This window comes from Filicampus tigris, chromosome 6 (genome assembly GCF_054856515.1).
Source record: "Filicampus tigris isolate MCC_2025a chromosome 6, RoL_Ftig_1.0, whole genome shotgun sequence".
Taxonomy (NCBI): Eukaryota; Metazoa; Chordata; class Actinopteri; order Syngnathiformes; family Syngnathidae; genus Filicampus; species Filicampus tigris.
This window is the reverse complement of record NC_141222.1, coordinates 11304307-11319638: the sequence shown is the minus strand read 5'-3', so window position 1 is coordinate 11319638 and position 15332 is coordinate 11304307. Positions and strand designations below refer to the sequence as shown.

Sequence of the window (15332 nt, the reverse complement as noted above, 5' to 3'; positions counted from 1 at the left end):
GATAGCAGAGAGGAATGGTGCAAAGGGGGCAACTTTAACAAACTGTTTCTCAGGTCACTGCGTGAACTGTAACTGCCGAGAGCAGCTTGAGGGGCTTGTGAGTGAATGTCTTTTAGCCGAAGGCCAAGAGGATATTAAGGCATAGAGAGAAAAAAAAAAAGAGAGAACACAACACCTGACTACTGCTGGCTACTGTCTATTCAAGTTTTTCATGGCTGCCACCCAGGCTGTGCTCCCTTCCTTCAGCTCCTTTTCAAACCTCTCTGACATGAAAGTAAGTATCGTTTGAACTTCACTTGTTATGCTTACACATAATGCCAGGAAAGCCTCGGGACCTCTGAAGAAACATCTAATAGAGAGAAAGTATAGTATAATGTTGAACTTGTGATTGCTCTGGAATTGCTCAACTACTGAGCAAACAGCCAAGCAGGCCATTAAGAAAGGCATCAAGGCCTTCTCAAGAGTTAAATTGTGCACTAGTGAGCACATTAACCTCACCTAGTGGTGTGACGTGTTGAAGCCAAAAGTGTTAAATTAAGATTTGTCTTTCAGTTGAAATATTTAAAAAGTTAAAAGAATCCCCAGAAAACAACAAAACATGATTATTAAGCATCGCATCTGAACTTACTGTATAGCATAATTAAAATAAACTAAAGTAATGTCATGCTGTACATTTGCATGGTCACTTGCTGCTAAGATACATCTCTATGTGATGTGATATAATGACATCTAATTTGGCCACATGGTGTTGGTGGCGGGAAAATTTACAAACCCTCCATCCGTCCGTCCATTTTCGATAGTGCTGGTGAGCTGGAGTCTATCTCGGCTGACTTTGGGTGAGAGGAGGACTGCTGTTGTTGATTATCACTCACTCGTTGTATAGGCAAACCACAATTCACACCATCCAAAGTGAATTTGGAGACTTCAATTAAAGGGGAGTTTTCAGTTTAAAAGAACAAACACTTTGTGTCAAATTTGTTAAGAACGCCAATATAAAACTGACAGCAGTGCATCAGTAAAAATGATCTGAGCAAAAAATATCACTCTCTGGCCCCATCTAGTAGTTGTGATTATAAAGAAACCACAGAGCCCAAGGAAGAACAACAAATCAGAGACTGAAGGCGTGACCGACGAGGTGTCAATCGCCGTGCACTCGCAGGCACATTCAGAGCAGATCACCGGCACACCCGGGCAGTGGAGCGCTGGTCTGTTTGCTTGAGTTATCTTCTACCTCTGGGGAAAAAAAGCCAATTCCTCTTTTGCGAGCAACTGAGCATAAGACTAACAAAAAGATGCAGAGCAATGGACCTCTTGCCAGTTGAAGATTCAGGTGTAACCCGGAATTAGCTAGATTTATGCACAATCGATGAGTTTATCAGCGCTCTTTGACTTTTAATTGAGTGTACATTCCAAAAAAAGAAAACTCCAAACCAATAATATTTAGTTTTAGATTAACACAACTATGAATAAGAAATGTAACAAACGTAGCCGCTGTGGCTATCGTCGGATTGTTTACAGTGCTCATGCTATCGTAGTATTGCTAGTGCTGCTATTTTGTTGAAACTGGACAGTGTTCTCTGTGACTATTTTTATTTATCTATTTATTTGGCTATGTTTGAGAATCACACTCATGCATTTTAGTGAGGGGCACATCTGGCCAGAGACTCGTTGGGCGGAGGGTTAATGAGGCTTCATTCAAATCTTGCTCCAAAAGGAAGGCAAGATTTAAACCCAGAACTTCAGAAGTGTGAGGCAGATGTGTTACCTACTGTTTCACCGTGACGCCCAAAATTACATCCCTCTGTTTACTATTTAAGTTGTTATTTAAATGGACAGAGGCGGGTAGAAGCCTCAATTTGGTTGACAACATTTAGCACTAATTGTACTTAGCACTTTACGTATTGAACCCATCCATCCATCCATTATCGATACCGCTCATCCACACAAGGGTCGCGGGCGTGCTGGAGCCTATCCCAGCTGTCAATGGGCAGTAGGCGGCGGACACCCTGAATTGGTTGCCAGTCAATCGCAGGGCACACAGAGACAAACAAACACACACACACGCTTAGAATCACAAACAACCTTTTTTTTTTTTTTTTGGAATGTGGTAGGAAACCGGAGTACCCCGAGAAAACCCACACAGTCACGGGGAGAACATGCAAACCCCACACAGGAAGGCCGGGGGCCGGAATCGAACCGACGACCTCTGAACTGTGAGGCGGACGTGCTAACCAGTCGACTACCGTGCCGCCTCATATTAAACCACAATTGAGAATTTTGAACACATCTGAGACGGCTGATATTGGTCCACAAAGACAAAACTGGAAACCTAAGTTGACAAGAGATAGACCGATATGCTTTTTTTCGGGGCCGATACCGATACTGATTATTAGTAGTCAAGGAGGCCGACAACTGATATTTGGAGCTGATATTCATTTTCGGGTGAAAAGGAAAATATTGGCATCAAAATCTAAAGAAAAATGTATTCTTAACTTTGTTGTAACGTCTTTAGGCATGTTTATTGAACAATGGTTCAGGTTTGCATAATGGTGATTTTTTAAAAATCATTATTACAATATATTTTTGACAATTTACATCTCCGTTATAAAATTCTAACAAAAAGTTCAGGGAGCACCCAGGATTGTCAGCATGTCTTAAAAAGGATAAAGGAAAACTTAAACAATAGCTCTGTGTAGTTTTCTACAGTTAAATGAAAATTTCAAAATGACAGATATGTTAAACTTTCACATATCTTTGTTTTGATTTCCACTGTTTTAAATTGATTTGTCATCGGCCAGCAGAGTTTTAAAAAAGGCCGATGCCGATATTCATCAAAAAGCCAAATATCGGTGCCGATAATTGGCCCGACCGATAATCGGTCTATCCCTAGTTGACAATGCAGTCATACGTTATGGGGAATCTCCCTAATTGCCCCTACGACCAGTTTTCGTGTTAAACAACAGAATGAAGCAAACTTATCACTCAGGAGTAAGCAATTCTTAAGTTCTTGCTTTCCATTCTTTTCTTCTCAATTTGCCAAAACATCACAGGTGTGGAAGTGTGACGACGGATCGGCCCCTCTGGGCCAAGAGCAGCTGAATCTCTCCCAGCAAATGAGCGAGGAGCTCCTGGACGACGACAGCCAGGCTTCCTGGGACATCGAGCTGCTGCTGTCTGAGTGGAGCGGCCCCTCACCGGACCTCAGCCCTTCCCTGGACCGCAGCGATGAGAGCTGCCAACAACAGCTGAACCAAGACACAGTGTACCACGAGGCAGACCAAATGGGTCAGGAGCAGTTGGACTGTAGTCTCATGGCCGAGTTCATGGCCCCGACTGCATCATTCCAGCCACCAGCGTACCACCAAGGTTACAATAACGACCCGGCCGGTCGAAGGTCAGCTGCCAATCATGTCGAGCAGTTTGGCTTCTCCCAGGAAAGACACAACACAGGGAGCCTTAACGAGGTTACGTCATGGGAATTCAATTCCTATTACCCCCCACAGCATCCTTCTTTGGTGGCTTTCCCCGACGGCAGGTTCATCCCACCCCAAGCCGCGACCTCCGACCCTCGACACTACACTTACCCGTCTCACTTCACCCACGGCGCAAGCCTTTTCTGTGACTACACCCACAGCCAGGCCACGGGCCGTTTGGCCGTACCGCAACAGATGGCCGGACCGCAGCTGCCCCCTGGCGGGACGGAGGGGAAGCGCGGGCGAAAGTCGACCGGGAAAAAGAAGCCCGCCGTCCACAGCTGCGAATATCCAGGTTGCAGCAAGACCTACACCAAGAGCTCGCACCTCAAGGCTCACCTCCGCACACACACGGGTAAGTCCAGCGGCTCACTCACACAGCACCTCACTCTCTCTTTCTCTCTTTCTTGACTATTATCCCGTTTGGTATTTTTCCAGGGGAGAAGCCGTACCATTGTTCATGGGAAGGCTGCAGCTGGAAGTTTGCTCGCTCTGATGAGCTGACGCGTCACTACCGCAAGCACACGGGCCAAAAACCCTACGAATGTGTGCTCTGTCAGAGGGCCTTCTCCCGTTCTGACCACCTGGCTCTGCATATGAAGAGACACACCTGATGCTCAGTATGGCATCAAGATATACACTCAGTCCTTAGGCACACATCTTGAATGAAATCAAATACAGGAGCTTAATGAACAATTATGCCTCTGTGAAGATAATAATGGCATTTGGTTAATTTCTGCTGTCAGAGAGCTCATTCCGCCACAGTTAAAACTGTTAATACAAACATTTGTAAACTATTTTTGGGGGAAACACACAACAAGAAAGGTTTATTAATTATTAATACTGTTAATATACAGTGCAACAACGTACAGCCCCAAAGCAGTTTAATATCGTTTCAAACTCGACCTTACAAAAGTACCCTTCAAAAATAATTTGATTATGAAAATTGCGTAAATGCGGCATAGACTATTTCTTCTCCTTCCACCTCCTGGGCTGATCTCAGCTCCTCCCCTGAGCTCAACACAGTTCCTTGGCTCCAAGATGGTGCCAAAGCACTGCTTTTTATTTCGACATGGCGTGGCTCCAAATTTAGGCATCTCGTTCCTGTAAGAGTCTAAAAACAGCGAATCGGTGAGTTTTTCAGCAAATAACCGAAATGCAAATATATCGCAAATTGTGACAGGAACAATGTATTACTGTTGATGTCGTTCCCGGAGGTGTACAACTGTATTGAATCATATTGGGAGGCATTTGTACTCCAGCATTGCCTCATCTGGCTACATGAAACAGGCAATATATTCGAAATATCTCTCAGTATGATGCGGTGCAGTTCAACACCACTGTGACTTGACAACAACAGTTAAAAACATTTTCATTGATTTCATCGATACCTCCCTGGCAGTGTCAATCTAAACTGAGTGTTGTTATTATCTAGGAAAGGACATAATTCTTTGAGATATATGCAGGTGCAGCTAATGTGCTAGTCAATATGTGTGTGTGCTGTTTACTTCTTTGGATTTCCATTATGCTGTTGAATGTCAATGTCATTGTCTTTGATTTTCGTGTCTGGTTGACGAGACATACCAAGACGATGAAAATTGCAAAGCAATGTTTTGCAAAATAGCTTTAAATTTTGTAGTTACTATAATACAATTTGATAAATGATATTTTCAGATCTTTGTAGCCTGTACATTTCCTGTGATAAAAAGTTGAAGTAATTTATTAAACAATTGTATTTTTTTTTTATTAGATTCTTCATGCCTAAATGCAGAGCCTTGTTTTGAAGCTGCACGCTGTTTGATGATTCTAAAACAACCCACGTTGCCAAATCCATAAAGTGTCAAATTCTTTACATTATGTGAAAAATGAACTAAGCTCATAAATGATGGCCCAGTTAATGACCAAACATGAGCGAACACTGTACACATATGGTGCATGTAGACAGTAAACTTGAACACTAACACAAAACCTACTGAGAGGTGAGTAGGTTTTAAGATTAGGCACTCACATGAAGTCTTGACCACAGTTGAGATGATATCCTCATGTTCTATTGTTCTCAATTCCTTCCATTTTCCCTCCCACTGCAGTTGTTTCGAGTTGAATTATTTGATTAATTATTTAACTCAGGGTTGTGTAGTATTACGTTTGTCTAGAACAGGGGTGTCCAGTTCCGGTCCTCAAGGGCCGCTTTCCTGCCCGTTTTCCAATTCTCCTTGCGGCAACACACCTGATTTAAATGATCAGCTCATCAAGCAAGCTCTGAAGAAGCTTGATAACGATCATCAGGTGCGTTGTAGCTGGGATCGATGGAAAATAGGCAGGACACCGGCCCTTGAGGACCGAGTTTGGACACTCCTGGTCAAGAAGGATCTCAACTGAAGGGGGGCTGGGGGAATGCACACACTATGTGTATCTTTTTTCAAGTGACCAACATATTTATTGACAAGTTTTGCATGCTAGATAATATGTCATTTTTATATTGCTTTTTTACATTTACATGTGCTTCAAATGGCTGGTTATTGCTTTCATTGTCACATTCCAATAAAGACTTATACCACTTTTACTTGAAATACCGCTACCCAGTTTATTGTGATGTTTAATGCATAATTTATACACTTGTTGGCTTTGTGAGCTGAAGACTCAAAATGACGTAAGATTTGGAAATGACTGACTATTTTTGATATTTGATGGAAGGTTTTCCAGCTTCTGCCTCACACACGCACGAGTATTGCATAAGAACACTGTCAATTTGAGTCGTTTGGCCAAAGGTTTGTTTGTACGATTCATCACTAGATCGACATTCTTGCGATAATTGTAGAAAATATCCATCCATCCATTTTCTCTACCTCTTGTCTCATTAGGATTGCTGAAGCCTCGACCAGTTGACTTTGGGGGAGAGGCGACGTATGCCATGGACTTGTCACCAGCCAATCACAAGGCACATATAGACAAACATCCATTCATGTTCATATTCACACCCATTGGCAATTTTAAGAGTTTTCAATAAATCTAACATGCGTGGTTTTATGGTTTTGGGATGTGGGAGGAAGGATGTATACAGTGTTCCCTTACTTTTTACTGATGATACATTCCAAGGCCCCGCCCCATCACCCACAACCCTCTGTGCAACAGGTAAATTTCCACGAAGAAGAGGTTGACTTTTTATTTTTCATCATTTGAGGGATGAACACCTCTTTTAAGAAAATACCAAATGAAATCAAAGTAAAGTAATTAAACATCATACAAAAATAAAGCATGAAAAAGGAAATCATTTCTATTTCATATATTCAACAAAGTAATCATTTTCCCAAAGTGAGATCCTGGCGTGCGAGAAACCCGGAAATGTGATGTCCTTTCAAGAAGAAAAAAGGCAGAACTCAACATAGAAAGTGTACAAAGCATGACAGAAATTGACTCAGAAAGCGATATTTCAAACTTATCTGAGCAGATCTGTTTGAAGTGTTTGAGGAAGACAAGATTGTTGGCATGACCGAACGACCAGACATGGAGTGGAGACGAGACCCATCGAGATTGGAAGAATGGTAAGCTATATCGGCAGCGGTTATTAGCCTTGCGTTATTGTTTGAAATTTGTGCTGTCAATTACGCACAATCAGATAACCTACTTGGTCCATTTATTCTGCTATCACTGAGAGCACTCGTCAGTGTGTTGGTGTCCTACATTGTCATTGGTAATGAAAATCATGTTTTTCAAAATGATTCTTATCTTTTGGCCACTCAAACAAATGTTGGCCTGAATGTGAACAATGATTCACCACGCAGCGCCGAGGCATTTTGCCAAAAAACTCCTATGACACGTTTGGCCGCCGTCTATTATGGCGAATGTAGTTGTTAGCTAACCCTGACACAACAACAGTTATCTACACGCTACACAAGGCACCACAAGGACCAACTTCAAAATAAAAGTGTACCAAGTGGGACTGTACATCGGTATCAATGCCTCACTGAGCTTTTATTTTGAAGTTGGCTCTCAAAAGCAATAATTGTGGCCACTGGCATAACTTCGAATTGAGGTTGCATAGCCTGACCGCAGTCAAGACGGCTCTAAGTCATCAAAATCTTTCAATTGATGTCATATTGATGTCAAATTGACATCTGATGCCCAGACTGACTGAGCTGCATTATTCTAGTGCACAAAAGTGTGCACCCCTGTTAATATGCTTCAGTTGTGCAGAGATATTCTCACTCAGCATCTGGGCACTTTTCCCCGGTTAGTTATTAGGGGATTGGTGATGTCACGAGCGGACAGCACAAACGCTGGATAACACCGTGTCTCCAATTGGCATGTTGTCAAACACATCACAACTATTTTTGTCCATTTTCAACCTGCTTGAGCCATTTCACCTGTGATTTTATTTTTTACAAATCCTGTCCAAGAGCATTACATGCATAATGGTTAGCGTGCACTGCACTTGTCACTTGACAGTAGACATATAATTAACAGAGACCAAACCCTCCGCGGGGTTAATGTTAAATTAGCGAGGTACATCAACATTAATATCACTATAAAGAAGCCACATATAGGATGGGAGACTAGATCAAATTAACCTAGTGGCAGTGGGTGTCTTTGGCAGAAAGCATGGTCCATGTGACAACGATTACACGGCATGGTGCGCACTTCAGTCCAGGGGCGGAGCCAGAATATGGCTAATGGGAAAAATCAGGGTGGGCCTGAATATTTCTCTGACTGAGCACAATCCTCCTGTCCCGACACATCGTATATTCAAATAAAATGACAAAGTGAAAAATGATAGATTATTTTAGATCTTCCTTCCTTACATATTATGCCATTCTTGATATTCAATAAAATAAAAAACACAACAAAACACAAATTCAAAGATAGTTTAATAATAATTTACTAAAAATGTAAACGTGTATATTTTTTCATGAGTCTCACTGGGTGGGCAGTCTGTCAATCTGGGTGGGTCTGTGCACACCCGTGGCTCCGCCCCTGCTTCAGTCTGAAATACTCTCACACTTTGACCATTTTCTGTCTTTTTTTTTTTTTTACACATTTTTCTTCCTGCTCCATCAACCCCATGTGCCAAGTAAACTTTTCAATTTCTTTGTATGAGGTGAATATGAAAATGCAAAATGCCAACAAAGCTCAGGTTTGATTTATTTATTTTGAATGCATATACATTGGTGTGCTGAGAGGGTGAGAGCAGTGTGCAATTGCGAACGTGCGCAGCTTGGAGGGAATATTGTCTGTAACCAGGTGGCATTTGACCAACATTTGAGTTGTGTCTCCCTTACAATAAGTAAGTCTTCATGTGTGGATACCATTAGTGATATTATACAACTCCATTTCATGGGAATGTTGGACGGATGTCCAAAACAGGATGAGGATTAAAAAGCTAAAAGCAGCTGCAGTGGAGTAGCCTGAGAGGAACTGTGATCCCAACTGCATGGAGGGATACAGAGCAGGAGGGGCCATTGGTTAGTGGTGTCCTGATTTGAACCGCGACGTACACACACACACACACACGCACCCAAACACGCGCGTGCACACAAACACACACACAGGGTGAGATGAAACAGCAGTATGTCTGTCCAGAGCACTGTCACAGTGTACACAGTGTGCCAATGTACTTAGCTAGTTTTGCTAACTGGCTTTTATTACTTAATTTAACAAAGGCTTATCCATCAAAGCGGCATGTCTTACGTTTGATGTTGTTTTTCAGACTTCACAGAACCCCTTAAACGTCATTCATTGTTTTACCAGAAAAGTATTTTTTCCCAACATTTTAGTTACATGATAATTAATGGTACTAACTATGGTCAAAGAAAAGCCATGTCATCTGTTAGTTACCTAAGTAGTAGTAGTTATTAGTAGTAGTGGTAGTGGTGTTTTAATAGAGTGTTTTAGTAGTAGTAGTAGTAGTAGTAATAGTAGTAGTAGTGGTAGTGGTGTTCAATAGAGGGTTATAGTGTATGCCTGTTTGCCTGTCAACAGGCTAACAGTTGAAATCAGCAACCCGTCACTTCTCTGACGCAACACACTAATGCAATATTTTTCCATGTTCCAAAGTGTGGAAGCAATGTCTGCGTGTACTCAATATAAGACAGTGATTCACATGATATTTTTGCGCTTTTTTGTTTTGAACTGAAAAATATCTATTATATATGGATGCATGGGTGTTAAAAATAGCACAGTACAAAGTGTTAACGGCTTAAACAAATATAGAGTATCCAATAAGTTTTACTAAAAATGAGAGTTAAATATATACACAGAGAATCTCCCACACTTTTAACTGCTGAGAAGTACAAGGTCAATTGTCAGAAAAGAGTTATTTTAACTAAAACTTAAAAGTTTATGCAATTGTGTTTGTGCAACATGTACACTCAAACCATGCCATGCCAATTTGCAGTATGGCATGGAACATGAATAAAACAAATATAACAACCATTACCTCAATACAATTTCCTGATTGTGAGTGCGGTTGTTTGTTTGTCTCTGTGTGCCCTGTGATTGCATGGCAACCAAATCAGGGTGTCCCCCGCCTACTGCCCGAAGACAGCTGGGATAGGCTCCAGCACTCCCGCGACCATTGTGAGGATAAGCGATATAGCGATATAGGTGGATGGATGGACGGGTGGATGAAATTACTTTAATTAAACATGAACTGCAGATATAAGATAAATAAAAATTGTACCTAAACAATAAAACTGTTAAACAATAAATGAAAATGTATTGTACTTAAAAGGTTGAATTGTATTCAAATCGATTTCATGTTTTGAATGCTGCAACTGCATTTGTACTTCATTCAGTAATTCTGTCACATACCACTAGAAGGAGCTGGTGTAACATTAGTGGTACACGTACCACGCTTAGACAGTCGCTGCAGCAGTACATTTGAAACTCAAGTACATATACACACCCACATGGTCAAATACATTTGTTGAGGTTATTTTACCAGGCTAATTCTGTTATTGTCATAGCATGAAGACTGAGAGCAGTCCAAGAGACAGAGAGGTCCAGTGTATAGCACGTGTGTGCGTGGAGGAAGTATTACTGGTCAGCAGGCCACTTGCAGAACAACAATGGAGGTTTTTATGTCCGTGCTTGCATGTGTGTGTGTGTGTGTGTGTGTGTGGGGGTGGGGGTGTGTGTGTGCGTGTGTATGTGCGCAACCTAAGATGAACTTTCAGCACTATGCTGTCCTCACATGCTCTCTCTGTTTGTGTATGTTACATAACCAATCTCAGTTCAGACCATTAATTGGCTTTCATCTCCATTCCTCTGTATCCTTCAATGGGGCTTACTTACTATTTTTTACATTACATAACGTGTGGCAGGAATTGCGTCATTGGGTGGTGAAACTGTGACTAAATAAATTACACTGGGGTATTTGGATTAAAATTAATAATAATAATAATAAGAAGAAGAATATTAATGTATTGTTTGTTATTTTTGACTGTAGGCTACTTTTTAATCAAAAATAATAATGTGCATATACAGCAGAAGCAAGCAAAATTACTTTGGTCTATGAAGATGCTGTTTATAGCAGTCCAGTGGCCAATTTAATCACATTATGTGACTCAAACTAAATGTCCTGTGTGTTAGTTATTATATCCATCCAAAAGTGACAGTATACAATACAGTACAGTGTTTGTTAGTTTCAATTAAGAGTAAACTAGATTTGCTTTAAAAATATCTTCCAGTAGCTATACAAACAGAAGGGGAGCTGGGCGAGAGGCAGGCGGAGCAGGGAAACTAAAAGCTAGATGTGGAGATTTTGAGGAGCAGAACCATGCATGCAGATGACCTGCTGAGCCTCCACAAGTCATTTCCTGCTCAACCAACGACTGGTTCATTTGTAAGTAAACACTTATTGATGCTTTTTGTGACTCTATTTTATTCATCCATTGAGTTTAGAAGTGACTGTTTTTTAGTTATCATAACTAAGTGGAATTGTGATCTAGTGGAGCAAACTGTGCCTGTGTACATATTTTCTAAAGAAACAAAGAAATCTTGGCTTTGTAAAAAAAAAAAAAGTAGTTAAAAGTAAAAGTTTATTTGAGTACTCTGTAATATATACAGGTGCAACCTAATAAAATTTAAATATTGTCAAAATTAAGTAGGTCAATGCAAAGAGTGAAATTCATCTATTATATAGAGTCATTAAATACATGAGGGCCAGCGGTCTCTGGAGGGAGGCAAGCGTTGTACTATTGCTCGCTTTGTCAGTTCTGTTGTCTAAAACGGTGACCGATCGCCACCAAAATGCAAATGCACATTACTACTCTTGTCCACTTCAACCTGTGAAAGTATAAAAGTGTTCTGCACAATAGTTTGGATTTATTGACATAAAACGTGAGCTCATCATGATCACTTCCACAAAATCAAAAATACCGTGGCGATCGCTTCTCCCGGCGACCCCCCCCTCCCTGGCTAACAGTAAGATAAAGGCACTGCTGATAGTAACAACTAGCTTTAGGCCGTTAAAATAAAAGGCGTTAGCACAACAACATTAGCTCCTTACGGTCCGCCCAGCCTGCGTCTTCATTCATGTCGCGGGGCTGCCTCCCAAGCAGTCGCGTGCGTTGTCCGACACCGCTTGCAGCCGCCAGCTTCGGCGTGACAGTGAAGTGGCATGAGGTTGAGGTAAACCCTCATCGAACAAGTGTCAATGTTCAGCGGATAAGAAGTTCCAGCGAGGAGACTGACTGACTCGGTGTGCGGTGTGGCCGCATTGGGACGTGCCATTTCGGCTGTTACGTTCCAAATTGGACGACGTGTTGTAGGTCGAAAAACTGTAGCCATTCCTCATCCAAATAAATGAAATGAAAAACTGATTCCCACTTCAGTCTCCGTAAATATCCTGACTGGTGTTTAATGACTCGCCCCTAACCGTGAACAGCAAAGAAGCAATGTTTTTTTGTTTTTTTTTTTTTTAGCAAAGAAGCAGTGTGCGCTCATCTCAGCGTAATTCTATGTAGCTCTGCTCACTTCCACATTTCATCATTCTCATATAAATCAGCCACGGAGAGATTAATCTTAAGTGAGTTATCACAAAATTGTGAATTACTTGACTATTAAGAAGAGTGCCTATGGAAGACTTTGATCCTGCAAGTGCCTGGACTCTTACTTTGTGATTACTTTATGTCTGGGTGAGTGAAACATGGTGGCTGCATTTAATACAATACAATACAATACCATTTTATTTATATAGCGCATTTCATAACAGCTCGAGCTGTAATAAAGCACTTTACAAAACAATAAAGAATAAACAAATAAAATAAATTCAATTAACATAAAACACACAACCATCTTCGTGTCGTGACAGCAAAGGTATGTTGCTTTTGTTTGACAGAGTACGTCGATCACTACTTTAATGGTGTAAAACGTCATTCATTTGTGTCCGGGTAAACTCCTCTCGCTGTATGTCGTCGAAGCCTTTCAAGCTTTCGCTTAGCTTGCTTGCGGCTAACAAAGAAACATTTGTTTGCAATGCATTGCTCAGCAGACATTAAGCCTGGGTTTAAAGTGGAGTGATTATCATGCAAAATGTATGCAAGACCGCCGAAAAATGTTCTATGATATTTGATCTATGTATAAAATTTGTATTTCTACATAATTAATGGATTAATGTTGAACAACAATGCTAAAACTTGCATGGGTATGCAAACAGGTAAGCATCACGTCTGCCTGGAATTTACAATCAAAGGCTAATTCACTGCACATGAATATATATATATATATATATATATATATATATATATATATATATATATATATATATATATATATATATATATATATATATATATATATATATATATGTGTGTGTGGGTGTGTGGGTGTGTGCGTGTGTGTGCGTGTGTGTGCGTGAGAAACTATTAAAAGAAAAATTGCTCGCTGACCACGTGTTTTTTTTGTTTTGCCACCAGGGGGCGCCACCGCTGTACGCCTCACGCTCACAGCCTACAGTCCCTGTTGATTCAGTTGGACGTGGGAGTGTCTGAGCATGACAGGACACACTGCGGGCTGCACGGCTTGCGACAGGCCCCATGGCAGAGCTCTGTGCAGTGATCACAGCGTCTCCTCACAGAATTTGGCTCGAGGCCTCCTGGGTGTCAGCTTTGCCCTCAAACACAAAGAGAATGTAGAATTTCTTCATGAATCACTTCGTAATAGCGACGATGTTGACACTGCACGGCGCAAACGCCAGTTCATTCCTAGTGAGAAGAAAGACGAAGGTTATTGGGACAAGCGCAAGAAGAACAACGAGGCAGCCAAGCGTTCTCGAGAGAAGCGGCGGGCCAATGACATGGTGTTGGAAACGCAGGTCGTTAGCCTACTGGAGGAGAATTCGCGTCTGAGAGCCGAGCTGCTCGCCATCAAGTTCCGCTTTGGCCTGGTCAAAGACATTTCACATGTTTCCATCCTGCCGCTCATTCAGTCTACGCCCAGCGCAACGCAAGGCTCGGATGAAGCATTCGACCTACATCGGATGTACTCAAGAAACCATCCATCACCACACAATGCCATAAGTGAAAAGACAGGCCCTCCATTGGCATCTGATGAGGGCGGGGTGTCCTCCTTGCGTAATTTAAATGCATGCGCGCCAGAGTTTTTGGATCCAACTTGTCCTGGGCCATCTCCTAAGGAGCTTGTGCAGGCCTGCAGCCCACATCACCCGTGGCTACATGACGGCCCCCATGAAAACGTTCAAGAACCACCTGACACTTTTAAGAGACTCCCACACAAGCTGCGCTTTAAAGTCCCCAGTGGTGGCAACGCTGGCGGGGAAATGTCTCCACCATCAGTGGAGGCAAGCATGTCCAGGGGGAGCCATCCACGTGCAGCGTGGGAGGGTCCGGTTGAGGGTCAGCTGATGTGGTCCAGTGAGGAGAGTCAGAATTCGTCTTCAAGGGATCCAGTTGAGAACATCAGCCTCAGCTCTCAGATCAGTTGCCTCTCGCAAGAAGTGTCTCGACTCAAGCAGCTCTTTTCTCAGCAGCTGCTCTCCAAGAGAGCATTTGATGATGACCATGATGGTGAGTGATTGTGAAGTGCGCAACGATTTTGAAAACAAATTGCAATTTTTCCCCCTCAATATTTGCAACTGTGATTTAATATGCAATTAATTTTTCAAGGTCCTCTTTCCATGTATTTTATAACAGACACAAGCAATAAATTAATCTATATTACAGAAGACAATATCCAATTTATTACGCATTAATGTTTTGTTCTTTTAGGTAAAGCTAAAATAAAGGCAAATGAACTATGAATTGATTTGAAAGACAGTTTATATATCTACTTCAATTAGACTTGTTAATTGACACAATACTTTGACTTGCAGGCTTTTAAGCGTTCATTATGACAACACCAAATTTTACCAAACAAGTGTGGCGTAAACAGGTCATAACAAATCTGTGGCATCATTTTCTTCAACTTTTCATGTTTCATGAAACAAAGATATGTGAACGTGGACTTAATTTCTGAAAATAAATTAAAAATTCCTCTTATCTGTGTGTTGACTGCATCCATGATGTAACTGAATTAAACACTGAAACGCAAAGCTGGTCAATTATTGTATCATTTTTGGTCAATTTTCATTCCATATAGATGGCGCATGATGAATGTCTGCCTCGTGGTTCTGACATTCAAAGTTCGAGCCTCAGTAGTCTTCCTGTGTGGAGTTTGCATGTCCCGTGACCCCTCCCCCATGAATGGACAGTTGATAAAATAAACAATGATGGATAATTCGGCTTTCATTTTGTTAAACGGGCGAAAATAAGCGTTACCTTCAGCCATTGCCTTTTCGGTCTGTTTTTTTGAATGACTGATTGAAATAAAATGTCATTCATTCATTCAAAAACATCAGAGACT

The 15332-nt window shown here is 41.5% G+C and overlaps 2 protein-coding genes across 2 annotated transcripts; both read left to right on the top strand.

The window, feature by feature from the left end:
* On the top strand, window positions 1-6043 carry klf1 (Kruppel like factor 1 (erythroid)). The gene is made up of 3 exons (XM_086033534.1): window positions 1-274; window positions 3051-3828; window positions 3912-6043. Exons 1-3 carry the CDS (start codon window positions 212-214, stop codon window positions 4085-4087), a joined length of 1017 nt encoding a protein of 338 aa, XP_085889660.1. The 5' UTR covers window positions 1-211; the 3' UTR covers window positions 4088-6043.
* A 4863-nt stretch (window positions 6044-10906) lies between these two features.
* On the top strand, window positions 10907-14968 carry LOC147145778 (uncharacterized). The gene is made up of 3 exons (XM_086033533.1): window positions 10907-11313; window positions 13388-14497; window positions 14803-14968. Exons 2-3 carry the CDS (start codon window positions 13465-13467, stop codon window positions 14808-14810), a joined length of 1041 nt encoding a protein of 346 aa, XP_085889659.1. The 5' UTR covers window positions 10907-11313; window positions 13388-13464; the 3' UTR covers window positions 14811-14968.
* The last annotated feature ends 364 nt before the right edge of the window (window positions 14969-15332 follow it).

Coding starts and splice junctions, on each gene's coding strand:
- klf1 (XM_086033534.1), top strand. CDS start 212: ATGGCTGCCACCCAGGCTGTGCTCCCTTCCTTCAGCTCCTTTTCAAAC. Junction 275..3,050: donor CAAACCTCTCTGACATGAAA/GTAAGTATCGTT, acceptor AAAACATCACAG/GTGTGGAAGTGTGACGACGG. Junction 3,829..3,911: donor TCACCTCCGCACACACACGG/GTAAGTCCAGCG, acceptor GTATTTTTCCAG/GGGAGAAGCCGTACCATTGT.
- LOC147145778 (XM_086033533.1), top strand. CDS start 13,465: ATGACAGGACACACTGCGGGCTGCACGGCTTGCGACAGGCCCCATGGC.